This window comes from Mus musculus, chromosome 14 (assembly GCF_000001635.26).
Source record: "Mus musculus strain C57BL/6J chromosome 14, GRCm38.p6 C57BL/6J".
Lineage (NCBI taxonomy): Eukaryota > Metazoa > Chordata > Mammalia > Rodentia > Muridae > Mus > Mus musculus.
The window spans coordinates 54,540,445-54,556,921 of NC_000080.6; the positions used below are offsets into that span (position 1 = coordinate 54,540,445).

General features: G+C 48.8%; 1 protein-coding gene across 3 annotated transcripts; it reads right to left on the reverse strand.

Moving 5' to 3' along the window:
• Positions 1 to 1,340: 1,340 nt before the first annotated feature.
• On the reverse strand, positions 1,341 to 14,545 carry Haus4 (HAUS augmin-like complex, subunit 4). Of its 3 annotated transcripts, XM_030247756.1 has the most exons (11): positions 13,731 to 14,545; positions 11,693 to 11,766; positions 10,198 to 10,310; positions 9,450 to 9,592; positions 9,225 to 9,356; positions 8,422 to 8,556; positions 5,282 to 5,378; positions 3,761 to 3,906; positions 3,335 to 3,465; positions 1,939 to 2,007; positions 1,341 to 1,813 (listed from the first exon to the last, which is right to left on the reverse strand). In XM_030247756.1, exons 6-11 carry the CDS (start codon positions 8,434 to 8,436, stop codon positions 1,630 to 1,632), a joined length of 642 nt encoding a protein of 213 aa, XP_030103616.1. In that variant the 5' UTR covers positions 8,437 to 8,556; positions 9,225 to 9,356; positions 9,450 to 9,592; positions 10,198 to 10,310; positions 11,693 to 11,766; positions 13,731 to 14,545; the 3' UTR covers positions 1,341 to 1,629. The 3 variants fall into 3 exon arrangements, with proteins under 3 accessions (XP_030103616.1, NP_663437.2, XP_006518908.1); NM_145462.2 differs by lacking the exon at positions 10,198 to 10,310 and having other exon boundaries at positions 13,731 to 13,917; XM_006518845.4 differs by lacking the exons at positions 10,198 to 10,310; positions 13,731 to 14,545 and adding an exon at positions 13,426 to 13,695.
• Positions 14,546 to 16,477: the final 1,932 nt, after the last annotated feature.

The window sequence follows — 16,477 nt, forward strand, 5'->3', positions numbered from 1 at the left end:
ACAGCTACAGTGTACTTAGATATAATAATAAATAAATCTTTTTTTTTTCGAGGAGGGGGCCAAGCAGCCCCCCCCCCCTTTTTTTTTTTTTTTTTTTTTTGGTTTTTCGAGACAGGGTTTCTCTGTATAACCCTGGCTGTCCTGGAACTCACTTTGTAGACCAGGCTGGCCTGGAACTCAGAAATTCGCCTGCCTCCGCCTCCGGAGTGCTGGGATTAAAGGCATGCGCCACCATGCCTGGCTAATAATAAATAAATCTTAAAAAAAAAAAAAAAAAAAAAACAAAAGCATTGTCTTATCGAATGTAGATTTAAAATACATTGCTATTCATCCTGCTATTTTTAATATTTTTTACAGATAAACTTTTCTGTAAATAATTTGGGAAATTGCTTCATGTGACCCAGCGTTTGCATACAGATAATGGTTGGTGCCATTTACAGAAAGGCTTTAATGTAAAGTGAGAGACCTTAGTTCTTCCCATGCGGTCCTGACCTCCCTTTGACCTCAGAGGGCTCCTGCTGGCTGGTTTCTCTGGACCACGGCTGAGTAGCTCCTGAGCAGAAGCCTGCTCTGCGCCCGAGCTGACACCAGCCAGCCCCTGCCTCGCTTCAGCTAAGCGGACTGTAGAATTTTGCTGTCAGGTGCATCCCACTCTTTGCTTTTGGAGAGGCATTAGGTCCTTATGTCACAGGGACGTAAGTGGCTGTGCGCCGAGTTGCGTGCCTGGCAGCCTTATTAGAGCATCTCCACTGCTAGCCACAGTGACAAAATGGTTTCCAATCAGCCAGAGCACCTAGCACTGTCTACTGCTGTGAAGAGACAGTGTCCACAGCAACTCAGAGAAAGCGTCTAACTGGGGGCTTGCTTTGTCCCAGAGGGCTAGCTAATCCATTACCATCATGCCAGGCAGGTACTGGAGCAGTAGCTGAGAGCTACACCCTGCTCCATAAGCAGAACCCAGGTCTGAGTAGGGTTTTTCAAACTTCAAAGCCCCAGTGACTCGATGCTTCCACCGCCACGCCTCCTAACCCTTCTAATCCTATCAAAGAGTTCCACTCCCTGATGACAAAGGATTCAAATATATTGGCTGATGGGGGTCATTCTTATTCAAACCACCACACCTACACACTTATTTATTGTTATATGTAAGTACACTGTAGCTGTCTTCACACACACCAGAAGAGGGCATCAGATCTCATTAGGGATGGTTGTGAGCCACCATGTGGTTGCTGGGATTTGAACTCAGGACCTTCAGTAGAGCAGTCAGTGCTCTTAACGGCCGAGCCATCTCTCCAGCCCTTCTTTTTACATCTTTACCCAAGGAAAAATGACTAAAACTCTAAGGCACAATACTACAACTTTATTCAGGAAATTATTACACACGCCTGATGCAAAACAGATATGTACGGAATTTTATAAATCTGATAGCTACATTTCCAGAAGAGACCCAGAAGGTCTCTTCTTGTTGTCATTGTAAACAAGAAAGAGAACCCAGAAGGGTGTTGTGAAGATTGCAGGGTTTTAAGCAAGTGTCCCCATATTCCCTTGTGGTGGTGGTGGTGGTCCACTGAGCAAGAAGAGAAGGTGGCCATGGAGAATTCACGCTTCCTGGTTCTGCCTCCACTCAGCTCAGCGCTGGGCCTTGCTTAACTCCTGGAGGGCCCAGCGCTTGTTGTCGGCTGCCAGTCTGAGCTGGGTGTACTCCCTTACCAAGCTCTCAAAGTCTTCTCCCAGGGCCTCATAGGTGTGCAGGACTAGTCTTGACTTCTCCAGGTCCTGCTCTTGGAGGCGGATGGCTCCCTCCAAACGGTCCCTAAGAGCCCCGGCAGAGAAAGTTCAATAGAAGGATGTAAGTCCTCAGGAAACAGACAGGTCTAGAGACCTGCCAGCTCGCACAAGTCTGAAGAGCAGCTGCGTGCAGCTCCTGGGGGTTCCTACCTGATGAGGCGATGCATTTCCACTTTCTCAGCGCTGTAAGTGTCAGACAAGACCTTCAGCTCCTCCATCCTGACAGCAGGAGAAAGAGTTTAGGGGCCAGCAAGATGGCTCAGAGGGAAACGGGCTTGCTGATCTAGCCTAATGACCTGAGTTCCATCCCTGGAACCCACATAAAGGTGGAAGATGAGACCCGGATCCACAAAGTTGTCCTCTGACCTCTACATGCGCGCGCGCGCGAGTGCACACACACACACACACACACACACACACACACACACACACACACACACACACACACCCCTCAGTATTCTTTCAAAGTAGAGTTAATAATGCCTAAGAAGTTGGGTGCTAGAAAAATGGCTAAGTGGTTAGGAGCATTTACCACTCTTACAGAAGATACAGGTTCAATTTCCAGCATCCACAAGGCAGCTCACAATTGCCTGTGACAGCAGTTCCAAGGAATCCAACACCCTTTTCTTTTTATAATTTATTTACTTTTATACTCATTGGTGTTCTGCCTACAAGTATGTCTGTGTGAAGGTGTTAGATCCCTTGGAACTGGAGTTACAGACAGTTGTGAGCTGCCATGTGGGTGCTGGGAATTGAACCAGGGTCGTTTGGAAGAGCAGCCAGTGCTCTTAATCACAGAGCCACCTCTGTGGCCACCAGAGGTCATACATGAAATTCAAGAAGGAGAAGAAGGACAAGGAGGACAAGGAGAAGAAAAGAGGAGGAGGAAGAGGAGGAGGAGGAAGAGAAGGAGGAAGAAGAGGAGGAGGAAGAGGAGGAGGAGAAGGAGAAGAAGAAGGAGGAGGAGGAGAAGAAAACAATGAAATAATAATCAAAACAGATTTTTAAAAGAAAAAAAAAAAGAACAGCTAACTCTGTTACAGAGACACAAAGCTTTAACTCCACCACTCAACTGGCAGAGGCAGGTGGATCTCTCAGTTCAAAGTCAGCCTGGCCTACAAAAAAGGAGTTCCAGGTCAACCAGTTAGCCAGGTCTACATAGTAAGACCCTATGGCTGGAGAAAACACACACACACACACACACACACACACACACACTCACTCACACACACACACACACTCACACACACACACACACACACACACACACACACACACACAAAGTACAGGAATAAGAGAGTCACTGTGAATCTCCAAGCAACTGACCTTACAGTAAAACACCTATTTCACAAGGCTACAAAATAAATTCTTAACAGTATTGCAAGTTTTTGAGTAACATCAAGAAAGGCTAATTATACTGCTGTGTGACACTTCCTGGGACCCACCGGTACTAGGCATGGTGAAGAGAGCAATGAGAACTAGGGCTGGAGAAGCGGCACGAGGGACAGAGTCCCTTTGACCCCCCCACCCCAGGCTCACAGCTCACCTCAACCTAAGAATCATAGCACTGCACTTCAGCTCCAGGTACTGGGCATTGATGCGGTCTAGCTCGGACTTGGTCTGCAGCCGGTGCTCCTGAAGAAGCCTCTGCAGCAAAGCGAGGCAGCGAAGCAGCACCTGAACCCCCAAGACAAAGAACAAGCAAGTGCTAAGAGAAGCAAGCCCTGGCTTAGCTGAAGGGGAGCCCTGGGGTCAAATAAAGGGGAGCAGGCCGCTGGCCACACACCTGGGAGGAGGGCAGGCCGCTGGCCACACACCTGGGAGGAGGGCAGGCCGCTGGCCACACACCTGGGAGGAGGGCAGGCCGCTGGCCACACACCTGGGAGGAGGGCAGGCCGCTGGCCACACACCTGGGAGGGGGGCAGGCCGCTGGCCACACACCTGGGAGGGGGGCAGGCCGCTGGCCACACACCTGGGAGTAGGTGGTCCTCTTCTTCTCCAGGAGTACCAGCTGCTCCTTCTGCTGGCTCTTGGCCTCCAGGCACTGCTGCTTCTCCCTGACCAGGACCTCTGTCAGCGTCCACACCTTCGCTGCTTTCAGTGTGTCTCCATCAGTATCTGGGCACAGATAAGAGGACAGGGAAACCCCCAATGGACCCCGCTCTGCTGGGGCCTTTGCCATCCTACATCCAAGTCACGCCCTTCCCCTGCTTCTCTAATGGTATCTGCATCTTAAGATGGTTAGGCTCTCACTGTGTGGTCCAGGCTGTCCAAGGAATGCAAAGGAATATATGCCTGCTACAGCCCTGGAGTAGTAGGTAGTCCTTCAGTTTTTGTTTTGGTGTTGTTAGGAAAGGGTCTCTCTGTATATCCCTGGCTGGCCTGGAACCTGCTATGCAGACCAGATTGGCCTCAAACTCAGAGGTCCATCTGCTTCTGTGTCCCAGAGTGCTAGGATTATACGCCATCATACCCAGCCTATCTGAATTTGAGTTACGTAATTGTAGGGGAAGGGTCTGTGCATGGGAGCACACAGGCCACTCATAGGCACATGAGTACATGCAGATGTTACAGGGCTCCAGTCCTCCTAGAACTGGAGCTACAGGCGGTGAAAAGGCCAGTGTGGGTGCTGGAAACGTCTTCTCAAGAGCCTCTTAAGTGGTCAGCCAAAGCTCCAGCCTAAGCCTTGATTCTTGCTTTACGTGTGCACATGTGTCTATTGCAACATGTCCATGGGAGCTCAGAAGAGGGCTCCAGATCTCATGGAGCTGGAGTTACAGGCACTTGTGAGCATCCTGACAAGGAAGCCAAAACCAAACTCGGGTCCTCTGGAAGAGCAGGGGCCTCTTAGCCACTGAGTACCTCTACAGCCAGCAGTCCTCCTACATTCTTTTTTTTTTTTTTTTTGGTTTTTTGAGACAGGGTTTCTCTGTGTAGGCCTGGCTATCCTGGAACTCACTCTGTAGACCAGGCTGGCCTCGAACTCAGAAATCCACCTGCCTCTGCCTCCCAAGTGCTGGGATTAAAGGCGTGCGCTACCAATGCCTGGTTTGCAGTCCTACATTCTTAAACCACAAAATAAAGATAAAAAGAGACATGGATACACTGGACTTCTCTCTCTGCCATTCTGACCCTCCTGAGGAAGCAATTCAACTTTTCCTCAAGTACGAAATCATCTGGTTCATCGATTTCATGACTAAAGGAGACCTGACAAGAGTCTGTTCTAAACCCACTCCTGAGGAAATAAACCATCATTTCTGATTCTAAAGTCTCAGAGTAGTCTAAAGTTGGCATGGTGGGTCATGCCAATAATCTCAACACTTGGAGCACCCAGGCAGGCTTGCCACAGGTTTGAGACCAACTTGGGTAACATAGTGAGTTCCTGGCTAGACACCCTGGAATACAGAGTACCCTGTCTCACACCCACATCGAACTGAAAAAGCTGGCTAGCCCAGGAACTGAGGGCACATGAGCAGGCCGGGGAGGCTCACACCTGAACTGGGGTCATGGTAGCACAGCAGCGTGAAGCATTTCCTCTTGAGCTGCTCCTCCACCTCCAGCTGGAGCCGGGCTTTCATCCACACGAAATCCTAGAGGCACACAGACTGTTAGCACGAGGGAGACCTGCCAGTGGTGTGAGAACACAGAGAGCCTCATAACCAAACAACTGGCATCACGAGAGCCAGGAATGGTGGTACACTAATCCTAACATTTGGGAGACTGAGGCAGGATGGGGAATTCAAGGCCAGAGACTACATGAGACTCTGTCTCAAAAACACAAACTAAGAACAAACACTAAGCAAGCCAGTTATGCTCTAGCCATACAGTGGAATCCTACCAGGAGTTGTTTATTCTTGTCATACTGGAGATTGAAATCAGGACCCTGAGCTTGCTAGGTACAGGGGCTCCACCCCTGAACTAGCTCCCCATCCCTGGGAGTGCTTTACGCTCATACAATAAAGCTATCAATCACCCAGTGCATGCGCACTGTTCAGAGTGCTCATGGAGGTCCTTTTATTTCTTTATATTTATTTTCATTTCTTTTGGGGGAGTTGTTTGTGATGGTTTTTTGTTTGCTTGCATGAGACAGGGTTTCTCTACAGAGTCCTGGCTGTCCTGGAACTCACTATGTAAACCGGATTGGTCTCAAACTTACAGAGATCCACCTGCCTCTACCTCTAAGTGTTAGGATATCTTGTTAAAGATTCACTTATATGTCTGTCTGGGTGAATGTTCACACGTGAGTTGTAGGTGCCCATGGAGTCCAGAAGTAGGTGGACCCTGGAGCTGGAATTATAAGCAGTTATGTTCTACCCCAGGTTGGTGCTGGGAACTTAACTCAGGTTCTGTGCAAGAGCAGTATGTCCTCACATCAACCTAGCATCTCTGTAGCCTTAGCCGCTGCTCTTCAACTACCTCTGTTGATTTGAGTCCCTTTTTTTAAAGGCAGTCTCACATAGTCCAAGCTGCCCTTCACTCAATTAGTCGCCAATGACGACGTTGAACTTGTGGTCATGAGTTTGGTGGCAGTCCGAGGCCGGTCTGGCCTACAGAGTGATACCCCAAGAAATACCAAAGGGATGGGCCCCGGGGTGGCAGAGCATGCCGTTGTTCATGGTGCTCACTCAGGAGGCAGAGGCAGGTGGATCTCTGAGTTCAAGGCCAGTCTGATCTACACAAAGGGCTCATCCAGCCTCAAGTACAGTTAGGCCTGTCTCCCCCAAAGAGTTTTTAAAAGGGGGAAGACTGCAGAGATGGTTCTGCAGGTATGTGGTGCAGACAGACATACAGGCAAAACATTCACGTATATTTAAAAAATGAGACTGAATACAGAGTAGAATACCACTACCATGCATTTTGGTTTTTTGTGTTTTTTTTGTTTGTTTTTCGAGACAGGGTTTCTCTGTGTAGCCCTGGCTGTCCTGGAACTCACTCTGTAGACCAGGCTGGCCTCAAACTCGGAAATCCACCTGCCTCTGCCTCCCAAGTGCTGGGATTAAAGGCGTGCGCCACCACTGCCCGGCTGCATGCGTTGTTTTTAACACTGCATTTCACACTCTCAGTCTCCAGTGAGAGGCAGATCGAGAGGACACTGGGGACTTTGTCTGCGTTTGGAAGTATCTCAGTAAGGCACACACATTGTGTGGCCAGGGTAGCTGAGACCTGCCACCTTTAGAAGTCAACCAGGTGCAGACAGGGCTACCCCAAATTAAGTGGAGCACCTTAGCTGACAGAAACACTACCACCGCTGGGCAAATCGCCTAAAATTGTCTGTCACAGATTGAGACATGGACTCCGTGAAGGAACACCAGCTAAACCAAAAAGGGCAGCGATGCAGAACCGGGCTAATCCAGTCTGTGGTGGTTTGTAAGTGCCTGGCCCAGGGAGTGGCACTATTTGGAGATGTGACCTTGTTGGAGGACGTGTGTCACTGTGGGGAGGGTAGGCTTTAAGACCCTCCACCTAGCTGCCTGAGGATGCCAGTTTTCTGGCTGTCTTCAGAACAAAATGCAGAACTCTCGGCTCCTCCTGCACCAGGCCTGCCTGGACGCTGCCATGTCCCTGCCTTGATAAGGGACGGAACCTCTGAATCTGCAAGCCAGCCCCAATTAAATGTTGTCCTTATAAGAGTTGCCTTGGTCACGGTGTCTGCTCACAGCAATGGAAACCCCACCTCAGACACAGTCATCATGTAAAGGCGATTCGAGATGTAGTATTGCAGACCTCTGTCTTCTGTGTAATGTTTTCCTTGAGTCTCAGCACATGATATGTAGCATTTTTTAGAAAAACAGTAAAGCTTAATAAGAACATTTCAGGGGCAGGAGAGATGGCTCAGCACTTAAGAGCACTAACTGCTCTTCCAGAGGTCTCTGGTTCAAGTCCTAGTACAGTACCTACATGGAACTCCAGTTCCAGGAAACCTGATGCCCTCTTCTGGCCTCCATGTGCACTCCACACGTGTAGTGCATAGACACACAATTAGGCAAAACACATAAACTGATGATGATGGTGGTAATGATGATTTTTGGTTTTTGGTTTTTTTTTTTGGGGGGGGGGTGGTTTTTTCCGAGACAGGGTTTCTCTGTGTAGCCCTGGCTGTCCTGGAACTCACTTTGTAGACCAGGCTGGCCTCGAACTCAGAAATCCGCCTGCCTCTGCCTCCCGAGTGCTGGATAATTTTTTTAAAAAGGAAAAAACAGAGAAAATGTTGGCTCACAAGAGGCCTTGGGTCTGGGGGCTAGAGAGATGGCTCAACGGTTAAGAGCACTGACTGCTCTTCCAGAGGTCTTGAGTTCAAATCCCAGCAACCACATGGTGGCTCGAGACCATCTGTAATGAGATCTGATGCCCTCTTCTGGTGTCTGAAGATAGCTACAGTGGACTTACATATAATAAATAAATAAATCTATTTCAAAACAAAACAAAAAAAAAGGTCTTGGCCTAGCACCTCATAAATCAAGCACAGTGGTGCACACTTGTAATCCCAGCACTCAGGAGGTGTAGGCAGGAAGATCCAAAATTCAAGGCCAACCTGAAATAAAAACATGAGGTCCTATTGAAAAAGAAAAGAGAGATAGGCAGGCAGACAGACAGACAGACAGACAGACACTTGACCCAGTGTCTGTTTCCAACCTGGGAGGGCGGCATGAGCTCCAGAAGGTCGGTCCTCTCCAGACCTAGCAGCGGGGGCAACTCTGTCTCCTGCCCGGGACCTGAGAGCTGCGTCAGCTCAGTTACGAGCAGCCGCTGTTCAAGGGTCTCATGAAACTGAAAAAGAAAAAAAAAAAAGACTATAAGACTTTTGACTTAACTGGGAAGTGGTATCGCATGCCTTTAATCTTGGCACTTGGGATTCAGAGGCAGGAGGATCTCTGTGAGTTCCAGGCTAGCCTGGTCTACAGAGTGAATTCCAGGGCAGCCACGCAGAGAAACCCTGTCTTGAAATAAAAACAAACAAACAACAAAAAATTTTTGACTTGGCCTTTAATCTCAGTGACCAGAAGGCAGAGGCAGGCAGATCTCTGTAAGGTTGAAGACAGCCTGGTCTATAAAGCCAGTTCCAGGCCAGTCAGGGCTACACCCTCTCAAAAGAACAAAAAAAGAACTTCATCCCCATGTCTTCCACCCCAATCATTTCTTCTCACACATTCCATGGTCCTCAAGCGAGTGGCCACCTCAGAAAACTGAATTACTAGGCTCCCACCACCTCCATCCCTCTCCCCCTGTCCAGTCTTCCTTTCTTTCCTCCTTCCCTCTCTCCCTTCCCCTCTTCCTACAGGGGCTCACTGTGTTGCCCAGGTTAGCCCCAAAGTTCTACATTCTAGCTCTTTCCATAGCCTCACAAGCCCTGGGTAACGGTCATGTGCTGCCACAACTGGCTAGCCTGGCTGTTCTCATCTCTGGACTTAACACCTACCTTGTTTCTCCGGCCTCACCTTTTTGTCTTCGGAGGTTAGGTTTGTGTCTTGGGCCTTCACATAGTAGTCCACGAGCAGCTCTTGGATAACTCTCTGTAAGATCTCATACCTCAGCCATGCTGTCTTACGATGCCGAACTTCACTCCACGCCTCAAAACAAAACGGAACCCCTGTCTGAGGCGGCTTCTCTCTCAAGGACTCTCCCCTCCTCATGCAGTCCCTCCTCCCATCGATGGGCCTTACCTGAGCCTGCTCCTTGGCCAGCGTGAGGCTCAAGCCACTTTCATCCACGTGCTGGGAGAGACTGAGCAACAGCTTGCTGAAACGTGGATTCTGTATGAGATCCTCTTCCGTCAGGGCACACGGAGGAAACTGCTTACCGCACACTTAAAAAAAAAAAAAAAAAAAAAACGACAAAGCAAACTCACAGACCTGGAAGCCAGGAACGATGACGTTCACCCCAAGTCCCTGCTCCTCAGGAGACCAAGGTGGGAGGGTCCTTCAAACACAGGAATCTGACATCAGCCGACAGCATAGTGAGATGGTGCCGAAAATAAAGAGTTGCTGGCTGTTTAACAGCGGCTCAGCTGGTAAGGATGCCTGCAGCCAAGCCTAATGACCGGAATCTGTTTCCCAGAAACCACAGGACAGGATGAGGGCACCAACTCCTGAAGGATGTCTTCTGGTCCCTACGCCCCAGTGCTCCCATAACCAAACAAACAAATAAATAAAACAAGTATTTGGATGTGGTACCACACACTTGGAATCGCAGTGTTAGGGAGAAGGAAGCAGAAGAGTTGGGAGTTCAAGGCCAGCTTGGGCTACATGACCTGCAGAGGGGCCTGCGTTACACTGTGAGACCCTGCCTCAAAACATAAATCACAAATAAACCAGAATTGGCCCTCAGATTAGCAAGCATTCACTCTGTGTGTGAGGAGTAACTATGGGTGTGTGCTGCCAGGGACTCGAGCGCATCAAGCAAAGGCTTTACCATGAGCTACAGTCCGAGCTCCAATGTAAGGTCTTGGTAAATGGGAATGTCGGGCCTGGGGGGTGTAGGGCACTGGGAGAACAGGCTTGCTGTGGACCTGGTTGGCTCCCCAGCTCCAAGAGAAAAAAAAGAGAGAGAGAGAGAGAGAGACCGTTTAGTATGGTTCACCACAGTAATCAAAATCCCTCATTCAGACACTTATTAGAAACTTTGCTTTTTTTACGTTTTTTTCTATGTAGCCCCAGGCTGGCTTTGAATCTGTAATCCTCCTGCTTCAGGCACCTAAGCCCTGGGATTACAGGCATGCAACACCAAGCCTGGCCAATATCATTAGAGTTCTTGAGGAAGTGGGGAACAGATATGCAAGTTCCGACTGTGGAGAAGGCCTCGCTCATTCACTCAAGCAAGGCTGAGAAAGGTAAGAGAGATTAACGGACTGTTGAGAAGCAGAGCAGGGTAACCCTTGCCGGCAGCACAGGTATGAGAGAAAGATCATGGAGAGGTCGGTGTCCTTTGGTTACCCCATCTCTCTCCCAGGGGGCTCTGCTGACATCTTTTACCATTATCTACCACACACACACACACACACACACACACACACACTCATACACACACACACACACACACTCATACACATTTATGCTTTGGATTATTATGTCTAAAGTCATTTTACAGAATAAGATATAAATCTTTTTGGCCGGGTATGGGGGTGAACACCTTTAATCCCAGCACTCAGGAGGCAGAGGCAGGCGGATTTCTGAGTTCGAGGCCAGCCTGGTTACAGAGTGAGTTCCAGGACAGACAGGGCTACACAGAGAAACCCTGTCTCGAAAAACAAAAACAAACAAACACAAAAGGGACAAGCTAGCCACCCTTACCTTGGCAACAGACTGCCACGATGCATCTATTGCAGTAACAGGTACTGAATCAGTATGAAGAGTTGGTCCAACCTGCTTCTTATTAGAGTGCCCCAAAAACTCCTAGATTCTACTTTCCTCAGAACCGGGTGCTGTGAGTGAAACCGTTCTAGTGGGCCTTGTGAACCTCTGTCATCTCAGGAAGCAAGGATCTGGACGAGACCTCTGGGAAAGTCACCAGGCCTTTTTTTTTTTTTTTGCAGGTGGTGGGGGTGAATAGGTATGGCCCCCATAGGCTCATGTGTTTGAATGCTTGGCCATAGGGAGTGGCACCATTAGGAGGTGTGGCCTTACGGAAGTGTGTCACTGTGGAGGCGGACTTTGAGGTCTTATATATACTCAAGCTATGTCCAGTGTGAGACACAGTCTCCTGCTGCCGCCTGCAGATCAAGAGGTAGAACTCTGAGCAACTCCCAACTCCCGCCCCATGTCTGCCTGCATGCTGCCATGCTTCCCACCATGATGATAATGGACTGAAACTGTAAGCCACTCCGGTTAAATGTTTTTCTTTATAAGAGTTGCCTTGGTCATGGTGTCTCTTCACAGCAATGAGACCCTAACCAGGACACTCCCCTTACCTTGCAGCAGCATTTCTACACCTTCTCCAGGTGCACAGAAATCTCCAGACGCCATCTCGTTTTCTTGGTATTATCTGTATGGAAACAAATGGGAGAAAATGCAAGTTGAACAAACCCCTGGCTGCTGCTCAAGCTACCTTAGGCAGTCTCACAAGCCAACTCTGGGCTCAAATTCTGTGCCAGAGTCAAGCCTAGAACCTTGACCCTCTTCCTCCTGGGTGCCAGGATTAAAAGTTCATGCCATCACATCTGGCTCAGAGATGTTTCTTATAGAGCAGGGCTATATCAGACATCAGGGTCCCCAAATTCTTTAGCATTTTATGGAAAACTTACAAATAAATACCAGAATACCTTCCATTCCAAGAACAAAATCTCTCCCAAGCTGTCCAAAGTATGACTCTAAACAGAACCACTCCTACTTCACCCCTACCCGCCTGTCTTAGGGTTTCTATTCCTGCGCAAACATCATGACCAAGAAGCAAGTTGTGGAGGAAAGGGTTTATTCAGCTTACACTTCCACATTGCTGTTCATCACTAAAGGAAGTCAGGACTGGAACTCAAGCAGCAAGTTGGGGAGGAAAGGGTTTATTCAGCTTACACTTCCAAACTGCTGTTCATCACTAAAGGAAGTCAGGACTGGAACTCAAGCAGGTCAGAAAGCTGATGCAGAGGCCATGGAGGGATGTTCTTTACTGGCTTGCTTTCCCTGGCTTGCTCAGCCTGCTCTCTTATAGAATCAAGATTACCAGCCCAGAGATGGTCCCACCCACAAGGGGCCTTTCCCCCTTGATCACTAATTGAGAAAATGCCTTGCAGTTGGATCTCATAGAGGCATTTCCTCAACTGAAGCTCCTTTCTCTGTGATAACTCCAGCTGTCAGGTTGACACAAAACCAGCCAGTACACCACCCAAATCCACTAAGTTCTAATGGAAGGCGTCTTCCTACCGTTACCATTTTGCTGGAGCTACAAACTGTTGCTGTCTGTCGTGTTCCCAGTAAACTAAGGGGTGTGGGTCCCAGTATACCTTTTGCCCCCTTTATAGCTCAACTGTGGAATATCACAGTTTCTTTCTGGTGCTTCTCTGTCAGTGTCATCTCATGAAAGAGCTATCTGTCTGGGAGCAAGAGCGACAGACACTTGAACTACAACAGCTTTTCCAGTAACAATGCACTGCAGTGGTTAGTGTGGGGACATAGCTATACAGATAGGTGTTTTGCCAGAACCTGGAGCACCTTGAAAAGAATGTCATCAACAGAGAGCAATGAGAAACTCAACAGCAACACAAACATTGCCTGCCCATTCTTTCCCTTATTGCTTTACCCACTCCTCCAAATGGCAGCTGAGCCCGAGGCAGCCCCGAGTCTGAAGCTTATTAGTACTTAACGCTTCACGTCCACAGAACATTGGTTTATTCGCTCCTTTTATGAGTCACATGAAAGCAACTAGCCGTTTGTTTTGTAGCGTGGTCTAGAGGAATCAGCTGAGGAGGCGCAATTCGAGACATTAATTTGTGGCTCCGCCCCGCCCCCCATGTTTTCTGTGTGAGTTTATGTGAAATGCTCCTTTTTCAGGTGCCAACAGTGTTCCACCTGCAAAGCCGCGATAACGGTTCTTGCCTTGCATGAAGCATCAAGAATTAATAACAATCGACTTGTCAACAAAAGCTATTTAGTTATGTTTTACCAGTAAGTTCCGTTTTACCAACTCAGAATGTTGTTGAACTACACCTACAAATAAAGTTTTGCAGGCCAGTTAGGCACCCAGCCACGAGGGTTTCAACCGCCCAGGGGTCCTCAGCGGAGCCGCCCACAGGACGTGACCTTAGGCTTCACCCCCACCCTGCGCAGGCAGCCGGGGTCCCACGCGCAGGAGCGCAGAGCGCCGAACTCTGACGCAGGCGTGCTTCGAGCCCTCCAGCCGTTCCCCTGCACGCTGTGCTGGACGCAGATTGATCGTCCTGACTGTTTTCACAAGAGGTGACCCTTACAAGGCCGGAGATAATCAAGATGCAGACGCGCTCTCCGGCGCCGACCTACCGTCTGGGTCGCCAAGGAGTCCTAAAGGGCGAGCGCGGCCTCGCCGCAAGCTCGCGGTCGTCGAGCGCTAACCTGCACGGCTCGCCGCCGGAGCGCTAAGGCCGGGGCCTGCCCGGGAAAGGCGCTGCCGCCAGCGTAGAAACAACTGGGTCTTAAATCAGCCGGGCACAGGACGGGGCGGGGCCTCCGTTCCCGCCTGGCGCAGCCCCGCCCCGGGAGCGCGCGCTCAGCGCAACTGTCGCGGTAGCGGCTCGGATCCTGGAAGTCGGAACTTCACCCATTTAACAAAGGGGAAGACTAGGCACGGAAGGTTATATAGAGGTGGCGGCCCAGCTCGGAAGCTTAGGCCTGCCACTGTGGTGCTCGGAGGTCGAGCCAATGTGTTGTTGGTATCAGAGATCGTCCTGTCTCGGCCTCCCGATTGATGAGAGGAAAGGTGCACGCCACTACACCCCCACTGGTTTGTTTTTATTTATCGATGTGGGCGAGCGCATGCGCCATATGTGGGCGGTGTCCACGGAGGCCGGAAGAGGGAGCCAGAGCCCTTTGAGCCGATGTTACAGGTGCTTGTGAGCTGCCAGATTTTGGGTTCTGGGACTTGAACTCAGATCCTTTTACTACGTTGCTCCAGCCTCACCTCTTGAATTTCTTAACCTACCTCGCCTCCTCCGCGCTCCCTCTGTTTTTTTTTAAAGTCACGTTTTATTTACTGTGTGTCCTACGTGTGCTGTGGAGGTCAGAAGACATTCTGGGAGTGAGACATCATAGGCTTGGTAGCAAGCTCCTTTACCCATTGAGCCGCGTTAACTGCCCTGCCCCATTCCCACATCCCTTATTTCCCATCATCCTTCCTTCACTCCTACTTATGCCTACACTGGTTTTGTAAAACTAAGGGTACCCAATCAGGAAGTGACTTCTTTTGGAAAATAAGATGTTTAGCTGTACTGTTAATCCTTCACCACACCTACTCAGGAGGTTGAGTTAGGAAGATCGAGAGTTCAAAGCTAGGCCCGGGCACTATGCTGAAGTTGCCCATCTAAAAAAATAAAAGTCTTAAATAAACTGCTTCAAGGTTATTAGAGCTCTTTATACGTTTTTATTTATTTTACTGTTGTTTACGTGTGTGGGTGTTTGACTGGCACATATGTCTGTGAACCACTTGTATGCTTACTGCTGTGGGATCCTCTGGAACCGGTTACAGTTACCACCATATAAGTGTGGAGAATCCAACCCAGGTTTACTTGAAGAGGGATGGTTGAGCCATCTCCCTAGCCCAGTGATTAGATCGCTTGCATCAGAGAACAAACTGATAGGATGGAGCAAAAGTGCTAGGAAATGGAGCTGTTTGGCTTTTCCTTAGAACAGCAGTTCTCAACCTGTGGTCGAGACCCCTTTGGTTGGTTGAACGACCCTACAGGGGTCACCTAAGGCCACTGGAGAACACAGGTGTTTACAATTCGTAACAGCAAAATTACAGTTATGAAGTAAGTAATGGAAATCATTTATGGTTGGGGGTCACCACAACATGAGAATCTGTATTAAAGGGTCACAGCTTTAGAACATTCTAGGGCCAAGGGTAGTGGCTCATGCCTTTAACCCCAGTGATTGGGAGGTAGGGGGTAAGCAGATGAGGACAGCCTGATCTACACAGAGTGTTCCAGGAAGGCCAGGGTTGTATAGAAAGATCAGTGAGAGAGAGAGAGAGAGAGAGAGAGAGAGAGAGAGAGAGAGAGAGAGAGAAGAGAAGAGAAAGGAGGAAGAGGAGGAGGAGGAGAAGAAGGAGAAGGAGAAGAGAGAAAGAAAAAAAAAAAGAAAGAAAGAAAGAAAAAAGAAAAGGAAGGAGGAGGAGGAGACTTGTATTTGAATACACAGAGAAATGATTCTAGGGCAGAAAGCTTTTATGCCCTTGGTCAGGGCATCAGCTGCCATGTTCCATGTTTAATGCTAGAGTGCAGTCACTTTTCAAAGCTTTTAAAAATCACTTATGCTTCCTCAATTCTTCAATGCAGCCTCATTAAATGCCAGGCTTACGCACGAACCGTGCTCAGAACAAAATAGCAAGCATGCTTTGGTGATTTTCAGCTGATCAGAGATTTACTGAAATTTCATCTCCCAAGTCTTCAGGTTCTTAAATACTGAACTACAAAGCTCTGGCTAAGAGGCTCGAAAGCACGCGAGGCCCTGAGCAGGGAAGGCTCAGAAGGCTGCCTTCCAGAGGAAGATGGGGAAGATAGCAGTGGACAGACACCTTGCGGACAGAGCTCCGTGTGCAATTATCTCTTCCCTCTTTGTCCCTTCCAAGCCATGAGACCTTGGGCTACAGCTCTCCTTCCTGTGGGAGGTGTGGGGGGGGAGACAACATATTTCTTGTTACTCCAATCTCTTAGCATTGGCATAACGATCAAATGAGATAACGGCTGAGAAAGCGCCTTGGAAAGACTATGAAAGTGAGGTGTTTTATTAAGTGCCTGGGGAGACACAGAGATGAATGTGACCTAATTCCTATCCCGAGGAAATTCACACTCTGTTGAGGAGACACACATGAGAAGAAAATAACCCAAGGCAGTAAATAGGTGCCGAAAAGGCAGTCTAGATTATAAATACCAAAGAAACTTAAAGAGGGGACAGGCATTTCTCTGCAGAAATAAATAGGAAAGGCTGAAGTCTTATTTTCACTATGCCCGATAAAAAGACATTTTAAAAAAAACCACTTTGAATGAGAGTCCAGAAAAATGAAACAGAAACAG